Source organism: Melospiza melodia, chromosome 11, assembly GCF_035770615.1.
Source record: "Melospiza melodia melodia isolate bMelMel2 chromosome 11, bMelMel2.pri, whole genome shotgun sequence".
In the NCBI taxonomy this organism is placed as follows: Eukaryota; Metazoa; Chordata; class Aves; order Passeriformes; family Passerellidae; genus Melospiza; species Melospiza melodia.
The window spans coordinates 3,298,756-3,315,727 of record NC_086204.1 but is presented as its reverse complement, the minus strand read 5'-3'; the positions used below and the strand labels follow the sequence as shown (position 1 = coordinate 3,315,727).

General features: G+C 57.9%; 2 protein-coding genes across 7 annotated transcripts; both read left to right on the top strand.

Annotated features, from left to right (window-relative positions):
* The first annotated feature begins 745 nt into the window (after window positions 1-745).
* Window positions 746-5,766, top strand: LOC134422895 (1-phosphatidylinositol phosphodiesterase-like). The gene is made up of 2 exons (XM_063165341.1): window positions 746-1,927; window positions 5,641-5,766. The coding sequence occupies exon 1, from the start codon at window positions 788-790 to the stop codon at window positions 1,853-1,855; it is 1,068 nt and encodes a 355-aa protein (XP_063021411.1). The 5' UTR covers window positions 746-787; the 3' UTR covers window positions 1,856-1,927; window positions 5,641-5,766.
* On the top strand, window positions 4,642-16,282 carry LOC134422894 (P-selectin-like). 6 transcript variants are annotated; one of them, XM_063165335.1, is made up of 18 exons: window positions 4,642-5,786; window positions 6,952-7,039; window positions 9,250-9,639; window positions 9,737-9,844; window positions 9,952-10,134; window positions 12,111-12,296; window positions 12,431-12,616; window positions 12,738-12,923; window positions 13,050-13,235; window positions 13,370-13,555; window positions 13,688-13,873; window positions 14,016-14,201; window positions 14,331-14,516; window positions 14,674-14,859; window positions 14,992-15,111; window positions 15,501-15,531; window positions 15,731-15,786; window positions 15,960-16,282. In XM_063165335.1, exons 1-17 carry the CDS (start codon window positions 5,619-5,621, stop codon window positions 15,783-15,785), a joined length of 2,817 nt encoding a protein of 938 aa, XP_063021405.1. In that variant the 5' UTR covers window positions 4,642-5,618; the 3' UTR covers window position 15,786; window positions 15,960-16,282. The 6 variants fall into 6 exon arrangements, with proteins under 6 accessions (XP_063021405.1, XP_063021404.1, XP_063021406.1 ...); XM_063165334.1 differs by having other exon boundaries at window positions 15,926-16,282; XM_063165336.1 differs by having other exon boundaries at window positions 15,731-15,796.
* Window positions 16,283-16,972: the final 690 nt, after the last annotated feature.

Sequence of the window (16,972 nt, the reverse complement as noted above, 5' to 3'; positions counted from 1 at the left end):
AGAAACTCTCGCTGAGGAGGTCTTAGGATGTGCTGGCAAGCGCAGACCCCCTCTCCGGACACTCTCTGTGCTTTGTCTCTCTGATAGGGACGACGCCAATCCTCACCGGGGCGGTTCGGGTCCCACCGGGACACAGCTCTGGAGCAGGCGTGCAGGCACCCCGCAGCTCTGAGCAGCCATTCCCGTGGGCAGCATCAAGGGGCCCCGCGGCACCACGATCCCGTTTGTCCTGATTCCTGGGGAGGGAGGTGCAGAGACCTGAATGGCTGCTGTCGGGATCAGCCAGGTGGTTTTCCAGCCTGGTGTGTCTGTCAAGTGCGCTCCTTGGCCGAGGGCTGAGGATGAATCCCAGGTGCACGTGCCATTTGCGAGGCAGGACGCGCGTCATGACAGTCACCGGGTTAATGGCTGGCATCCCGCTCCACCTGCCAGTGTGCCGCCGGCACCCACGGCCGTGCCCTGCTCATTGGGCTCTGCTCCACAGCCACAGGCAAACCCAGGTGCGTGAATGAGGGGGAGGCTGGGGCGTAGCAGGGCTCGGGGGTACTGGGACGGGTGCTTGAGAGTGGCAAGAGAACAGTACAGTGTGACAGAAGTACAGGCAGCAAAGTATATGGGGCGCATGTGGTCATAGGGTATGGTGTGTTCTAGGGTTTTATAGTATGTGGGGATGCCACTGGGAGAGTGGGATCGGGATGCATGCTCCCACCGCTCATGGTCTGCTTCTCCTCCACGGCAGGGCTCTGGGGGGCCAGCCAGGTGCCGAGGTGCCCGCTCTCCCGGCGGCATGGAGACATGGTCCCGGCGCAGCGCTGCCTTCGACTGTGTGCCCCAGCCGGCAGCCTGCTGCCCTGACTGGATGGCGGGGCTCCCCGACGCCCTGCCCCTCTCCCACCTCTCCATCCCTGGCACCCACGATTCCCTCAGCCTGTTCGGTGGCCGGCGCCTGCGGTGCCAGAGCTGGGGCCTGGAGGCCCAGCTGGCGGCCGGCATCCGCTTCCTGGATGTGCGCTGCAAGCTGTCGCGAGGGGAGCTCCGCATCTACCACCTCTGCACCTTCCAGCGGGCCAGCCTGCGCGGCGTCCTGCGCCGCACCCTGCGCTTCCTCCGCGCCCACCCCGGCGAGGCCGTGCTTATGCGCATCAAGGAGGAGCTGCCCATCTTCTCCCGGCCCGGCTTCGCTGCCCAGCTGCACCGCTGCCTGCTGGAAGAGGGACAGGGCTGCGTGTGGTGCCGGGAGGAGGTGCCCACGCTGGGCCAGGTGCGCGGGAAGATAGTGGTGCTGGAGGCGCTGGCGCGGGAGGTGCTGGGCATCCCCTACGAGCAGCTGAGCATCAGCGACGCCTGGAACGTGCTCTCGCTGGAGCGCAAGTGGGCCCGAGTGCGGCGGCACCTGGAGAAGGCGGCCGGCGGAGACCCCAGCACCATGTACCTCACCTTCTGCTCCGGCAACGGGCTCTTCACCTGCCCAGAGGAGGTGGCCCGCTTTGTGAACCCCCGCTGCTGCCAGCACCTGCGGCGCCGGGCCGGGCAGCCCGTGCGCTGGGGGGTGGTCATCATGGACTTCCCTGGCGCAGGCCTTCTCCGGCTCATCGTGGAGAGCAACGGCCCGCGGGCCAATGGACGCGGCACAGCGGCCCCCGGCACCCCCACGGTTCGGGCCCGGCACCGCCGCGGCACACGGGAGCGGGGCCGCGGCCCTCACAGCCCCGCACGCTGCCCGCGCCGCTGTCCCTCGGGGAGGACACTGCTCCCGGCCCCGCGCCTCGGCCCAAGGGCCTCCGGGCGTGGGGGGCAAAAGCGGGATTCCAGGCCTTGCAGAGCAGCGGGAAGCGTTCGTGTGACGATGGTGTGACAGTCGCGGAGGCAGCAGAGGAGGGCCGGAGCCGGGCAGGCCGGGGAGCTGCGCCCTGCCCTCAGAAGCCAGGTACGGTGCCGGTACGGGGCTGGGCCGCCTGAGTCGCAGGGCAGCAGGGGTGGGTGGGGATACAACGTCCTGCCTCACCTCCTGTCGGGCCAGTGAGTCCTCCCGAGATGCCTCTCTGCAAAATAGTCCTTTTCCTTAAGGGTAAATAAAAATAAAAAGCAGCTAGGAAAGCACTGCCGATGTTGCCTTGCCATTTCCTGTCAGAAAAGTGGAGAAAAGACGTTTTGCTTTTGCTCTTAGATGTGAAGGATCTTGTACCCCTCTGCCCATGGATGAAGCACTGTTAAATTGTTGTCTGTGACCATCTTGCTCTTAAAGCAGTGCAGCAAGAGGTCACGGGAGTAAGAATTAATTTCAAAGGTGACAACAAGTGGCTAGGAACTGCCCTCCCCTCATTGTTTTAGCTTTTGTTTCTTTCTTGCAGGGGTTTGCCCCAGAAGTCAGGACTCTTAGGAAGACCCAGCTCCAGCAAGGGCCACCCACCCTGTGCATGGAGCGCTGGATGGCCACAGAGGCAGCGACTCAGACAGGGCTACCCTGTCCCTGGGGTCACACACCAAGGGATGCTGCACTCGGCAGAGCCCAGCAGTTTGCAGCAGCTGGGGCAGTGCAGACAGGGCACTTTGCAGCTCTACGTAAAAAAAGACTTTAAAAACATGTTGTGCCAGTGCCCGCCCTATCTGCAGATAATAGATCACTAATCCAAATAGACAACACAATAACCCCTTTGAGCAGAAAGGTAACCAAGATCCCAGGGGAGAAATCATCACCTAGGAGAGTGTCTATTGCATCACTGGCAGCAGCCGAGCCAGACAGGCTGTGTGCTGAAGCAGGGAGGTGAGAAAGAAAGAGGAACTTTTAGAAGAAGAAAGCTCAGCCTTGGTCTGCCAGAAGGGGAAGAATGTCCTCAGGTTGCTTCTGTCTCAGGTGAAACACAGCTGGGCACAGCTGGAGAAGATGCCACAGGAGTTCCTGGCCCGAGGAGAGGATGTCTTTTGCTGTGCAGGGGCTAGCCCTGGCTAGCAACACAGCTCTTGGTGCTGAGTTCATCTGCTGCCCAGGGAGGGGAGCCGGCAGTAGCGCGCAGCAGGTGATGCAATAGTACACAGCAGGTGACAGAGGTGACAGGCAGAGGAATCTGGCTCTGGGTTTGCTATGGGAGATGGGAGAAGGTTGAAATCTCTGCATTAAACCAGACATGCTACAAAAGCACTGGTGGTGTCCAAGGTGAGGGTGGCCTGGTTCATTGGCTGCCAGTGCCTCCTGTGCCTGGGCTGCCCCCACACCAGCCAGTGTGGCTGGTCCCACTGTCCTGCCAGGAGGATGGGTTCTTCTGGGGCAGGGCCAGGTGAGCAGTGGCTTGTCTCAGCCTTCCAGGGATGCACAGTGCCATGCAGAGCCAGGCAGGGCAGAAGCCGGGCAATCACAGTTCCTCGGAGCTGTAGGCTGAGTGGTCTGGCTGTCACGCAGGGCTGCCCCTGGATGTGGCACATCCCTGCAGCTGCACCCCAGCAGTCTGTGCCCACCCTGTGCCCCAGCTCGCTGGCAGGGCAGAGGTGCCGCCTGGGATTCCCCGGGTGGGCAGAGTCACTTGTTTACTCCCTGTCACTCAAGCAGTGAGATAATGTCGGTGTTATCTATGCCCCAGGCATCCTGTTTGGCAAACCCTTATCAGTGCTGTGCACATGTGACTGGTGCCAGGTGCCAGGGAGCTGGCAGGCAGCATGGGCAGGGGTACCCGTGTGACAGTGATGCCTAATGAAAAGGCTCTCCAGCACCAGCTTCACAATGAAAGAGAGGAGGCAGAGAACTGTCCTACTGCTGAGGTCAAACAAACATCTCTGAGAGGGTCCGGATAGGGTGGGCAGGAGGGATTTGCCCAAAACTACCCCTCTATCCCAGAGCCAGGGCTGTAGCAGCGCCTCGAGGTCCCTGTGGGTGCGGGCTACGGGGTACCTGCCCCTGGACTTCTGCTCCTGGCTAATCCTTGCGATCATCTCAGTCCCTCCAAGCCAGGGTAGCACCCTTAATGCGTCTCCCGGTGTCCAAACGCTTTCAAATTGTGAGAAAGATTTTATCAGGTGCTGCTTGAGGCGGGGCAGCAGCTGATAAAAGGGGGCAGGAGGAGGCTCCGGCTGCTGGAGCTGTGCGCTGGCAGACTTGCCCAAAGGCACTCTGCAGCTCAGGGCCGGCCTTTGGGTTAAACGCGTTCTGGGGACCTGTGGTGGAAGGGATGTCCTGCCCGCCATCAGGAGATGCCTCTAAAGCCTCAGGGAGAGCCGCCCGTGTCCCCAGGGAAGAACGGAGGGATGGCAGCGGCGGGGCTGCAGCCAGGCGTGTGTGTCCTGGCCGGCAGCACCCCAGAGCCCTGCCGGGCGGGATCGGGTGCCTGCAGGGGCTGGTGAGCCCTGCGGCTCCCAGGAAGGTGCCCGCTGGCTGTATCGCGGGCAGCAGCCGAGCCGCCGGGCCGTGTCGGGTGACTCGGTTCCTGTGCGGTTTGCGGGCACATTGCACAAGGAGGGGAACGCGCTGTGCCAGCCTGGGGCGGGAGCCTCTGCCCCGAACAACGCGCGGCCGTGCCCTTCCCCAGGGGCAGAGCCCGCGGCACGGCTCCGGGGCGCTGAGAGCATCGCCCCGAGGGCTGCTCAGCGCCGGGGCACAGCAAAGGAGGCGCTTCTCCATGCCTGGGTCTGGAGGGACAGGGCAGGGGTGACACAGGAGAGGGTCTTTGTACCTGCTCCCTTTAGCCCCTGCTGAGCAAAGCCCTAGCTGGCAGCTTGCCTCGTGTCCTCAGAGGGATGGCTGGGGGGACAGGATGCACCATCCTGACACCTGGGAAACCCCCACACTGTTCAGCCCCTTCCTTGGTGAGCAGAGCAGCAGGAATCCAGCAGGAGCATGTGCTCTGCAGCATCCTGAATCCCTTCCAGCGAAGCCAACCGTGAAAATAACCTGAGATGTGAAAGGGCTCCTGGTGATTAACCAGCTCCCAGCAGAGCTGATTCGGGTCTTCTCTCCCCTCTACCATGTGTACTTTTTTCCACTACCTGCCAAGCAATCCTCCATCCTGCCAAGAATCCATTCTGCCATGTAGGACTGCCTCTCTGAACCCAGGCATGGGGCACCTGGCTCCACACAGAGCTCGAACTTGGTCATTTTCTGTCTTCGCAGCAGCAGCAGCCTCTGCATCTCAGACACCTTGGTTCCATTTTTAAAGCAATACCAACAACTATTTGTAGTTACAAAAATAAAGGTGGGAGTATTTTTTTTCTACCGCTCTGCCCTGCCACGTTGGGTTCCAGCAGAAGTGAAACTGGCAGGGGCACAGCCTTGAGGCTGTGTACCCACGAACATCCCTCTGAGTCCCAGCAGTCTCTCACCAGTAGGAGGGGCAGCTCCCACCCTGCCAGGTGACCCTCAGCACTTGGTGCTGGTTTCCTCCCCAGGAGCTGCCCCTCAGCCTCTCTGCCTGCCTGGCCGCTCCTTCCCTTCCCATAACTGACCACTCTTGGCAGAGGAGCTGCTAGAAATCAAGTGTTCCTGAATTACTGGGTATACAGACTCAGCAATTCCATAGAAAGAAACAACTGCATTAAAACATTTTTCAAGGAAGAGATCCAGAGACAGGAAACAAGGTTCATTTATATTGGCCAATGATAAAATAATTGTAGTGGGTTATGACTCTTGTGGAATGGGTTCCTCCTTTTGTCTAGAATGTCCTGGTGGAGCAGCATCAATTTCTTTGGAACTGGAAAATGCATGTGACCTGCATGGCTCTTGTTTGGCTTTAGCTGGAAGTGAGCAGAGTAATTTCTGCAGAAAACCCAGCCAAGGCAATTCTACTTACGAGCAGGACAGGGTAAGAAACTGTTTATAATTATTATAATGATCCAAGGGGCGGTGGACACAATTAGACATGTTCCTGAAACGCTGGTGGAAGTTCCTAGAGGATGTTAATAAGTCAGGGGGAAGTTCCTCTGGCATATTCCTGGACCTTTCTCATAAAGACTTAAAGGCAAAGACAGAAAATTCATTGTGTAAGTGTTTATAAATGGTATATGAAGATTCACAGCCAGAGCAAAACACCTGCATGTGAGGAGAGTGTCTGGCATGGAGCTGAGAGGTGGTGAGCCACTGTCCTACTCAGCCCACGAGGGATCTCATCACACCTCAGCCTCCTCTCTCTTCCACCAGCATGGGCACATGGACACGGTGGGTCAGGGAGGTCTCGGTGCTCTGGGCATCATGGACTGGGGCTGAACACTTTTCAGGGGGCCCTTCTCCTCCTTCTGGGGTGCTTGGGCAATCCTGGCTTGTTGTGGGTCATTCCTGTGGCTGTCATGTCCCCATGGCAGCGGGGATGCAGCCAGCTCCCATGCCATGGGGCTGCTGCCAAGCTAGGTCCATGAGAACTGTGGCCAGTGCTGACCCCACTGTTTGCCTCCAGCCCCGGGCTCAGAGAAGGGTTTCTTGGGGCTAGAGAAGGAAGGGGAGGGCGGGGGTGTGGGGCAGGATGTGGGCTGGCAGCGGGGCTGGGATGGGAGGGGAAGAGGCCGGGGGCAGGGAGCTGCAGGCTCGGGGGAAGCGTGAGCAGCACTGCCCACCGAGGGACAGCCGCTGCGGGCTGGGCACGGTGCAGCCGCGGCACCAGCATGGTAAGAACTGCTCCTTTCCCCGGGCATGGCTGAGGGTCTGCCTGGACAAGGGGATCAGGGGAGGGCAGGGCTGTGGGCAGGCACTGACAGGAACCACAGCTGGGGGCTGTGGGACACATGCACGCTGGCCCGGGGACACCGTGCCAGTGCCCCAGGCTCACGGGACACTGCCAGGCACACAGGGCACTGCAAAGGTAGGTGCCAGCCCTGGCTGGGCAGGAAGGGGCTCCAGGGCACAGGACACCGTGTATGCCTGCGTGCCAGTGCCACGAGCGCCTGCCCTTGTGTGAGCCAGGACTGCCTGGCAGCGGTGTGGGTGCACGTGTGAACCCCTTGGGATGTGCACGCTCATGTCTCCCTCTCTGTCAGGGCGCTGCAGTGGGACTGCAATCTGCCAGGAGGACACGGACTCTGGGCTCTCCTGGCACCTCCCTGGGCATCGCTGCCATCACATGGGGTAAGCCATCCACCACCCACTCAGTAAGCCCAGTTTGACCCTGCTGCCAAGGAGTCTGCAGGTCTGAGAAACTGGAGAAATGCAGCATTGTTATTTTGGGGGCTCAGCGGCCCATCCCCAGGGCTGGATCCCTCTGGGCCGGGAGGGGGCTGGCCCTGCCTGTGCCAGCTCCCTCCAGGCAGACTGTGCTCCCCCAGGAGGGGCCAGGCCACGGCTGAGGTCCCTGCAGGATGTTTGGTTCCCCAAATGCAGCATGGCAGCTGGTACTGTGAACTGTACTGCGAACCGGGGAAGGGCAGGGCAGCTCTACCCACCGCCCACACCCATGCCCGTGCTGGGGAGTTGGGCATGGATGGAGTCACAGGACCATGGCTGTGAGGGTTCATAGCACAGCTGGGGCAGCACCACACAGAATTAGAGCTGCTAATTGACATCAGGAGTACAGAAACTAACTTGGTTTTGCTGCCTGTTGGGTATTTCCTTCACATACTGGCATTGCACAGGGCAAAACCTACTGGTGCCTGCTCTGTTCCTGGAAAACCTCTGTGAGCTGAATTATTTTCCTAAGAACCTTAGTGACTGAGCTTAGGAACAGAAATGAGGTAAGTGCAGTGTCAGGAGGAGGCTGAGATTTGGCTCTGAGAGAAAACCAAAAGGCAAAGGCACCTCAACTGCTGAGCACCACCCTAGGAAGAGGTATCAGGGCTGCCACGGGAGCAAGGGGTCAAACCACAGGAAAACAGCACTCATTTGGGGGCTCAGCACCAGGTGGGGCAGAGACAAGTAGCATAACACCAGGGAGATGAGCTGTGCCATAGAAAGGGTGTAACTGGTGGAGCTGGAGGAAAGAGGTAGGAGAGCATGTGGAGGACAGACATGGAGCAGATGTCAAACTTTGGTCCTTCTCAGTTTGGGGATGGGCTGTGTGAGGGTAGCAGCCTTGAGCCGTGCTGGGGAGCAGCAGGGGCCAGGAGGAGGTTGGTGGGAGCTGAGGATGGGGCAGGCTCCCAGAAGGTGCCTTGAGTTCCTGTCCTGCAGGCCCAAATTCCCAAAAGGTAAAGAGGGAACCGCATTTTCCCCAGCTTCAGTTCTGTTGAACCAAGAGGATAGTTTGCTCTTTCACAAGAAAAACCAGACAAATTATGGGAAATTACTTACAAAATTGTATAACAATGGACCAAAGTACAGCCCTAATTAGACTTTAGAAGACGAGTATTTGCATCTCATCTGCAATGCCTGGATCTTTGCACAACTGCAGCGTGATAAAATGCTCTCCTGAGATACAGCATAAGCTAGGCTGGTTGTTTGGAGCAAACTTTGATCCTCATCTCCCTTTCTGCACAGATGGAGATATGATATCCCCACATCACTTTCTGCAGTTGTGGAGATAGCTGTTCCAGGGAGAATGGAGGAAGCTTCTTTCTGTGGCTAAAACCCTTTGATTGCATAAAGTTGTGGTGTGAAATGCTGTAAATAAGAGCAGGGTTTCAGCAAAGTGCCCTTCACTTCTGGGTGTGGGTTCCAGTTACTTTCTGGCTTTGCCCTGCCTGCTGGGTATGACCATAATATGAGCTTGTTTTTGAAAGACCTTGTTTTGCAACACTTTTTACAAGACTCTAGACCATCTCTGTCTCAGATGAGCAGGTTGGGGTCCAAATGCTTTTGGGGGTGAGGGCATATTTGCTGCTCTGCCTTGCTCCAATCTGGCTCTCATGTAGCGGGGTAAAGCAAGAAAACTGAAGTATACACATCTGCACTCAAGGAAGGAACTGTGTTTATGGAACCATCTTGAAGTGGGACTTTCCTCTTTGGGAAGCTTTTGTGGGCAGGGGAAGAGGGCCACTGGGCTGAGCTTTCAATCCTTATGTTGGAGGAGGGTTGGCATCACTGCTTGGGGCTCTTCTGCCTCCTGTGCTCTGCCTGCCTCATCCCGTGCTGCCCCATCTCAGCCTTCACCCTGTCACCTCCGCCTTCCTCATCCCTGTGCCATGCCCCTCTGTCCTCATCTCCTTCTGCCACGTCTTTGTGTACGCATGGAGTCCCATTCTCATCCACAGTCACCCCTTCATCCAATCCTTTCACCCAGCCTGTCCCTGGCATCTCTTGGCCACGATGTCAGGCTTAGCCCACCCTCATGTCCCAAGGGATCCCACCCCTGACCCAGCTGCCATCCTTTCTGCACCAATCCCAGACCTCATCCTCTTTCCCAGGCATGGTGCTGTGGATGCAGGTGGGTGCCTGGACCTACCACTACAGTGACCAAGGAGACTACACGTGGGAGCAGGCCAGGAATTTCTGCCAGACCTTCTTTACCGACCTGGTGGCAATCCAGAACCAGCAGGAGATCGAGTACCTCAACAAGAGCCTGCCCTTCCACGGGCGCTACTACTGGATCGGCATACGCAAGCTGGGCGGCATCTGGACCTGGGTGGGCACCGGGAAGGTGCTGTCCAAGGAGGCAGAGAACTGGGCACGGGGGGAGCCCAACAACCGCCGCTCCAACCAGGACTGCGTGGAGATCTACATCCAGCGGCCACAGCAGGCCGGCAAGTGGAACGACGAGCCCTGCAACCGGAAGAAGAAGGCGCTGTGCTACCGGGGTGAGCAGGGGCACTGCGGGCCGGAGCTGGCTTGGGTGGGCTGGGCACCTTGGCAGGGTGGTCAGCAGCTCCTGATGACCGTCCCCTGTGCGTGCAGCCTCCTGCCAGCCCTTCCTGTGCAGCCAGCGTGGCGAGTGCGTGGAGACCATTGGGAGCTACCGCTGCGAGTGCTACCCCGGCTTCCGCGGCCCTGAGTGCACAGATGGTGAGACATCCGTCCCCACCCCTCCTTCCCTGCTGGAGAGTCCAAGCCCTGGTGACAAAGCAGGGTTCCGGTGCTCCTGATGGGCTGTGGCACCGTGTCTCTCCCAGCTGTGCAGTGTGCCAAGCTGGAGCCCAAGGGAGTGCCCATGAACTGCAGCCATCCCTACGGACACTTCAGCTACAACTCCACCTGTGAGTTTGGGTGCCACGAGGGATTTGAGCGGCGAGGGGCGGGCGTGCTGCGGTGCCTGCCTTCCCAGGAGTGGTCAGCAAACATCCCCACCTGCACAGGTAGGGCCTGGCAGGGGTTGGGGGTCTCAGGGGTGCAGCATTGATGCTTTGGGGGAACCAGCCCCATGTGCCCAATGCTGTTCAGACAACTGTTGCTGCACCCTTGCCTACTGTGGAAGCATCTCCTGGTGCTGCATCATGGGGTGGGATTCCCTGAGGAGGCTGCAATGGGCAGAGCAGCTGTGAGCTGTGAGGCCCTGTTCTGCTTGGCTGTCTCAGTGCCCATGTTTGCTGCCCTGAATCCCACTCAGATATCAGCACCCTGTGTGCACCAAGTGTGGGGTCAGGATGGTGTCCTGGCTCCTCTGTCAACTCTGTGGCAGTGTCCCTCTCCCCTAGCCCACCTGATCTGCCTTGGGAAGGCATTTGGCATCTTGGGAAAGAGAAAAGAGGGGCTTCTGTCCCACAGCCAGGGGAAGGGTGTATCCTGGCAGGGGTGGGCCACCTTGAACAGGGATAAGGACTCATGAAATGAGGTTAGATTTAAGCTGGGTGGGACAGAGTGTGGCAGGAAACCACAAAGGAGAGAAAGCTGTGATATGTTATTCTGCAGGGGCAGAGAAAGTCTTCCTGTCAGTGACTTGAGGGTTTGCAGCCAGGCACCAGGCATCCCAGAGAACTGCCAGGCTTTTTTGGGGGTGCAAGAGTCTCACTCCACCTTTCTTGTGCTGCTGTGGTACACCTACAGCCTTGCACAAGGATGGGGTGAGTCAAGCAGACGTGGGACACAACTGGGACTGGGAAGGAATGGGACTGGGAAGCATCTTTGTATATATATTCTTTAAAAAAAAAAACTGCCTTGAAGTTAGTGCTGCTGCTGCTGCCTGTGCTGGTTGGGCCTGTGGTCCAACCCAGGACCTTAGGTAGCTGAGACCAGCAAAACTGTCTGCAGCCAAGGGGAACAGGCATGGAGATGTGATGCGACTGTTCTGTAACCAGTATCCCCAGCAGGGCAAGGGCAGGAGATGGCTCCCAATTTTGCAAAAATCCCCACTGACAAGCTGGGCTGAGCCTTTGTGCTCCAGGCTTTTTAGTCTCCTAGAGGCTTGCTTTCCCAGCTTGTTTTTTTCCTGCTGGCTGTAATACGATTGATTTTTTGTTTTATTGCAAACAATCAGATGAGTTAGTTGGTCGCCTGTGCTGGTAACAAAATGATGTTAGCAAGCATTGCCAGCTGGGCTTACTCCAGAAACAAGCAGAGCAAGGCTGGTGGTGCAGCAAGGACTGTGAGGGGCAAGGCTGCCTGTCCTGCCTCAAACTCTGCCCCATACTCACCTGCAGCCATTGTGTGCCCATTGCTGGCTGGCCCCCAAAGGGGCTGGGTCAGCTGCGCCCACCTGCACAGCATGTTCACCAACAGGCACCTCTGGGGACTGGGAAACCAGAATTGCCTGTAAAATAGCTACAAAAGGAAAAGTCTACCCAGGAAAGTGCTTGGTGTCAGCTTGAAAGCAGAAGATGCAGTGAATGCAGCCTGTCTCAGCTGGCTGGGTGGTGGTAATGCCCTGCTGGCACTGACCTTTGGCGCTCCCACGGGCAGCAGAGCCACTCACCCCAGGAAACTTTGGGTATCACCCTGGCATGCAGCAAAACACACCCTGGGAACAGGCAGGGGAGGCTGGTATACAACCTCTTTAGCCATGGCAGTGCTTTACAGTCCCAAAGCTGTCCTCCTGTCACTGTGACAAGGACGGAGGCTGGTCTCTGCTCCAGTAAAGGGAGGGAGATGAATAGGACTGCAGCAGCTGCAGTCTTTCCTCCCAGGGGCTTTGGCCCAGGGTAGTGAAAGGGATAAACAGGGCTCTGGCAGAGCAGCAACTGTGTCCCCCTGAGGAAATCACTTGTAGGGCAGAAAAATCATTGCACCAACTACAGTTTCAAAGAGGTGAGTGGGGGTAAGATTTGATTTGGATCCAGCCTGAATTATTAGATTTAACCTCATTTATCCCATCTCTGAGCTCTGCTCTCCATTGCAGCCGTCACCTGTCCAGTGCTCAGAGCTCCAGACCAGGGAGAGCTGAACTGCTCCCACGTCCATGGGGACTTCACCTTTGGCTCCACGTGTGCCTTCTCCTGCCAGAAGGGGTTTGTGCTGAAGGGGCCGGAGAGCCGTGAGTGCACAGCCCTGGGGACCTGGACAGGGGATGCAACAAGATGTGAAGGTAGAGCTGTGGCTGGAGTGCCAGCTGTCACTGGGCTTAGAGTGACACTGTGGTGCTCCCCAGCCCCTTGGTCCCAGAATTTTAGTCTCCTAGTTCCCAAGCTGCTGCTTGATGTGCACCTCTTCACTCTGCAGCAATTGCCTGCCCAGTGCTCAGTGCTCCAGATCAGGGGGAGATGCACTGCTCCCACCTCCATGGCAACTTCACCTATGGATCCGTGTGTGCCTTCTCCTGCCAGACAGGATTTGCCTTGGTGGGGCTGCAGAGCCGTGAGTGCACAGCCTTGGGGACCTGGACTGGGAACACATCACACTGTGAAGGTATTGCTGCTGCTCAAGGTGGCACAGGCCTCTGTGTCACCAGTGTCCTGGTCCTTTCGTTCCAACAGTTTAGCCTTGCAGTCCTCAGACTCCTGCTCAAAGTGCTTCTCCACCCCTACAGCTGTCACCTGCCCAGTGCTCAGAGCTCCAGAAAAGGGACAGCTGAACTGCTCCCACGTCCATGGGGACTTCACCTTTGGCTCCACGTGTGCCTTCTCCTGCCAGAAGGGGTTTGTGCTGAAGGGGCCGGAGAGCCGTGAGTGCACAGCCCTGGGGACCTGGACAGGGGATGCAACAAGATGTGAAGGTAGAGCTGCTCCTGGAGCTCAGGGTGTCACTGGCCATGGGATGACACTAGAGTTTTCCCAGTCTCCCAGACCAAACAGTTTAGCCTTGTAGTTCTCAGACTCCTCCTTGAACTGTGTCCTTGCAGCAATTGCCTGTCTACTGCTCAGTGCTCCAGAAAAAGGAGAGATGCGCTGCTCCCACCTCCATGGCAACTTCACCTTTGGCTCCACGTGTGCCTTTTCCTGCCAGAAGGGGTTTGTGCTGAAGGGGCCGGAGAGCCGTGAGTGCACAGCCACGGGGACCTGGACAGGGGGCACCCCACGCTGTGAAGGTAGAGCTGCTGCTTAAACTGAGGGTGTCACTGGCCATGGGGTGACACTAGGGTTCCCCTGAAGCTTCTCAGGATGAACAGTTTAGCCTTGCAGTCCTCAGACTCCTGCTCAAAGTGCTTCTCCACCCCTGCAGCTGTCACCTGCCCAGTGGTCAGAGCTCCAGACCAGGGAGAGCTGAACTGCTCCCACGTCCATGGGGACTTCACCTTTGGCTCCACGTGTGCCTTCTCCTGCCAGAAGGGGTTTGTGCTGAAGGGGCCGGAGAGCCGTGAGTGCACAGCCCTGGGGAACTGGACAGCGGATGCAACAAGATGTGAAGGTAGAGCTGCTGCTCAAGCTATCACTGGCCTTGGGCAGACCCTGGGATATTCTCTTTTTAGTTCTCTCATCACAAGAATTCAGCCTCATAGTCCCCAAGCTGCTGCTTGATGTGCACCTCTTCACTCTGCAGCAATTGCCTGCCCAGTGCTCAGTGCTCCAGACCAGGGGGAGATGCACTGCTCCCACCTCCATGGCAACTTCACCTATGGATCCGTGTGTGCCTTCTCCTGCCAGACAGGATTTGCCTTGGTGGGGCTGCAGAGCCGTGAGTGCACAGCCTTGGGGACCTGGACTGGGAACACATCACACTGTGAAGGTATTGCTGCTGCTCAAGGTGTCCACAGGCCTTGTGTTGAGCAAGGGATGTTCACTAGAGGACCCTCTTGGTCCTGTTCTTTCAACAGTCTAGCCTTGTAGTACCCACATTTCAGCTTGAAAATGTTTCTCTGTCCTTGCAGCTGTCACCTGTCCAGCGCTCAGAGCTCCAGACCAGGGAGAGCTGAACTGCTCCCACGTCCATGGGGACTTCACCTTTGGCTCCACGTGTGCCTTCTCCTGCCAGAAGGGGTTTGTGCTGATGGGGTCAGACAGTCGCAAGTGCACAGCCACGGGGACCTGGACAGGGGATGCCCCACGCTGTGAAGGTAGAGCTGCTGCCACAGCTCAGGGTGTCACTGGCTGTGGGGTGACACTATGATGTGTCCCCAGCCCCTTGGTCCCAGCAGTGTGGTCTCCCAGGCTCCTTTCTGAGCTGTGCCTCTTTACCCTTGCAGCCATCAAATGCTCAGCACTGACCAGCCCCAAGATGGGCCAGGCTGCCTGCTCCCACCTCCATGGGGACTTCACCTTTGGCTCCACGTGTGCCTTCTCCTGCCAGAAGGGGTTTGTGCTGAAGGGGCCGGAGAGCCGTGAGTGCACAGCCCTGGGGACCTGGACTGGGGACCCCACACATTGCAAAGGTAAATCCTGTGATCTCACACGTATCTGTTGTAGCAGAGTGCTCTCCCCAGCACCCTGGCCTATGGCAGTTTATCCCCTGGCTTGCCAGCCCACACAACCCCATCTCATTGCTATCAGTCCTGTCCTCCTGATGCTCCTGCTGTGCTTTGTCTGCAGCCATCAGCTGCCCAGTGCTGTCCCCCCCCAGCAGAGGCCAGCTGAGCTGCTCTCATGTGCATGGGAACTTCACCTACAACTCCACGTGCATCTTTTCCTGTGAGGAGGGGTTTGTTCGGATGGGAGCAGAGGTGCTCCAGTGTGAGGCCACAGGGAACTGGACCAGGGATCCTCCTGTCTGTGCAGGTACCCCAGCTCCTCTAGCATGTGGAAGTTCCAGCTTTCCTCCAAGGACATCTTGAATGTGGTGGAGGGGGACTCCAGGGGCTGCAAAGTGCTGACAACTTTCTAACACATGGCTCTGTGGCTTTGTTTCAGAGGACGGTGCCTTCCTAAAGCAAGTCCTGGCTTACAGCAGTGGCTCAGCCCTGGCAGTAGCTGGTCTTGTGCTCTCTGGGGGACTCATTGCCCTCCTTGCCAAGAGGCTCAGTGACAGAGGTACAGAAATGCTTCCTGCAGCCCACTCTAGCTTTGGCCAGGGGCTCTCAGGCAAGGTGGTGACAGTCCCAGGGGAGGCTGGGGTGATCAGAAGTGTTTAACAGTGTGACTGCCTCCATTCACATGTTTTATTTGCTGAGTAGTTTGGGTCCTTGGCAGTTGGTCCTGCTAAAAATGTCAGCAGCTAGGTTTGGAGGGCAGAGCCAGATAAACATCATCACTCTGAAGGAGGCAGCAAATCCTTGTTAAGGCAGCCCCACCTCATGCCTGCTCAACTCCGCTCAATTTCAGATGCTGCTGCTGCAGCTTCTTGTGACCTTCACTAAACAGATCTGGTTATTTCTTTTCTATGTGCTTTATGCCCATGGACATTTCAACACTGTTATCAGAGGAGAAGAGGAAGCTCCTGAAACCCACCAGGTGAGAGCTGTGCTCTGCAGGAGGGTGGCTCTGCACTGTGACTGTCACAGCCCTATGTTCACCCTGCTGACAACCAGATCTGCCTGTGTGAGGCTGGTTTTTTACAGGAGCATCTCTGGGGCCGACAGGGCTGTGCTAACTCCTGGTCTTCACACACTCCTGCAGTCCCCAAGGTGACATCCTTGTGTTTGCCTTCCAGTGACCTGGGAGCGCCGGGCACCTTCACCAACTCAGCATATGATGCCAATCTGTGAGGTGGGGCCGGGTGAGACCCTCGCAGCACCCTGTTCAAAACTCACCTGGGTGGCCATCTTCCTGGCTGGGGTGTTCCTGGGAGGGGACACCCCTTGGACTGGAGTGGGTAACACCAGCTCCATCTCTCCTGTGCTTCCAGCCTGCCTGAGACTGAAACCTACTGTGTCCCCCAGGGCTGCAGGCCCAGCAGGAGCTGCTGTGGGAGCACAGAGGGACTCCATGCCTGTGGCTGTATGTGGTTGTAGCCTGGACAAGAGCTGCCCCTGGACATTGCCACCATGCTGCGTGTGCAGCACTCCCCTGGCAAGGGGAGCTGCCTCCAGTGCAGGCTGCTGGAGACCCACCAGGGGCCAAGAGCCATGTGCTGAGGGCAGCCTGCCACCCAGCCCTTGGACATTCTCCCACCAGGAATTTGGACATTCCCCAATAGCTGCTCCACTCATGCTTCTACCAATGAGCTTGTGTCAGCGGGGTCTGAATAAATACCTTTCTCTAACTAATGCCTCCTGTGTGCCTGGCGTGGGGAGAAGTTTTCATTAAATAATGTAGCCAATGCAACTAGGGAAGTGATTCTTCCCCTGGACTTGGCACCGGTGAGGCCACTTCTGGGGTGCTGTGTCTGGTTCAGGGCCCCTCAATTTAGGAGGGATGTTGAGATGCTGGAGCATGTCCAGAGAAAGGCAACAAGGCTGATGAAGGGTTTGGAGCACAAGTCTGATGAGGAGTGGCCGAGGGAGCTGGGGTTGTTTGGCCTGGAGAAAAGGAGGCTCAGGGGTAACCTTATCACTGCCTGAAAGGAGATTGTAACCAGGTGGGCTTTGGCCTCTTCTCCCAGGTTATTTTTGAGAGGACAAGAAGACACAGCCTCAAGCTGTGCCAGGGGAGGCTCAGGTTGGACATTCACAGGAATTTCCACACAGAAAGGGTGGCCGGACACTGGAATGGGCTGCCCTGGGAGGTGTTTAAGGACTGGACAGGGCCCCCAGTGCCATGGTCTGGGTGACAAGGGGGTGTCGGGTCACGGGCTGGGCTCGCTCATCTCAGAGGTCTTTCCCAGCCGAGCTGCAGCTGTGATTCTCTGCGGAGCTCGGAGCGCGCAGAGCGGCCGTGCGAGCCCGTGCTGCCTCCGAGTGTCCGCCGGCGGCCGCCGTGGCGGGCGGGCCCTGCCCCGCCGGAAGCAGACGTG

What these genes read in the sequence shown, in the direction of transcription:
- LOC134422895 (XM_063165341.1), top strand. Translation starts at nt 788, where the DNA reads ATGGAGACATGGTCCCGGCGCAGCGCTGCCTTCGACTGTGTGCCCCAG.
- LOC134422894 (XM_063165335.1), top strand. Translation starts at nt 5,619, where the DNA reads ATGGGTTCCTCCTTTTGTCTAGAATGTCCTGGTGGAGCAGCATCAATT. An exon ending in CTACTTACGAGCAGGACAGG is followed by an intron (nt 5,787 to 6,951) that starts GTAAGAAACTGT and finishes CCTCTCTGTCAG; the next exon opens with GGCGCTGCAGTGGGACTGCA. An exon ending in GGATGCAACAAGATGTGAAG is followed by an intron (nt 13,556 to 13,687) that starts GTAGAGCTGCTG and finishes TTCACTCTGCAG; the next exon opens with CAATTGCCTGCCCAGTGCTC.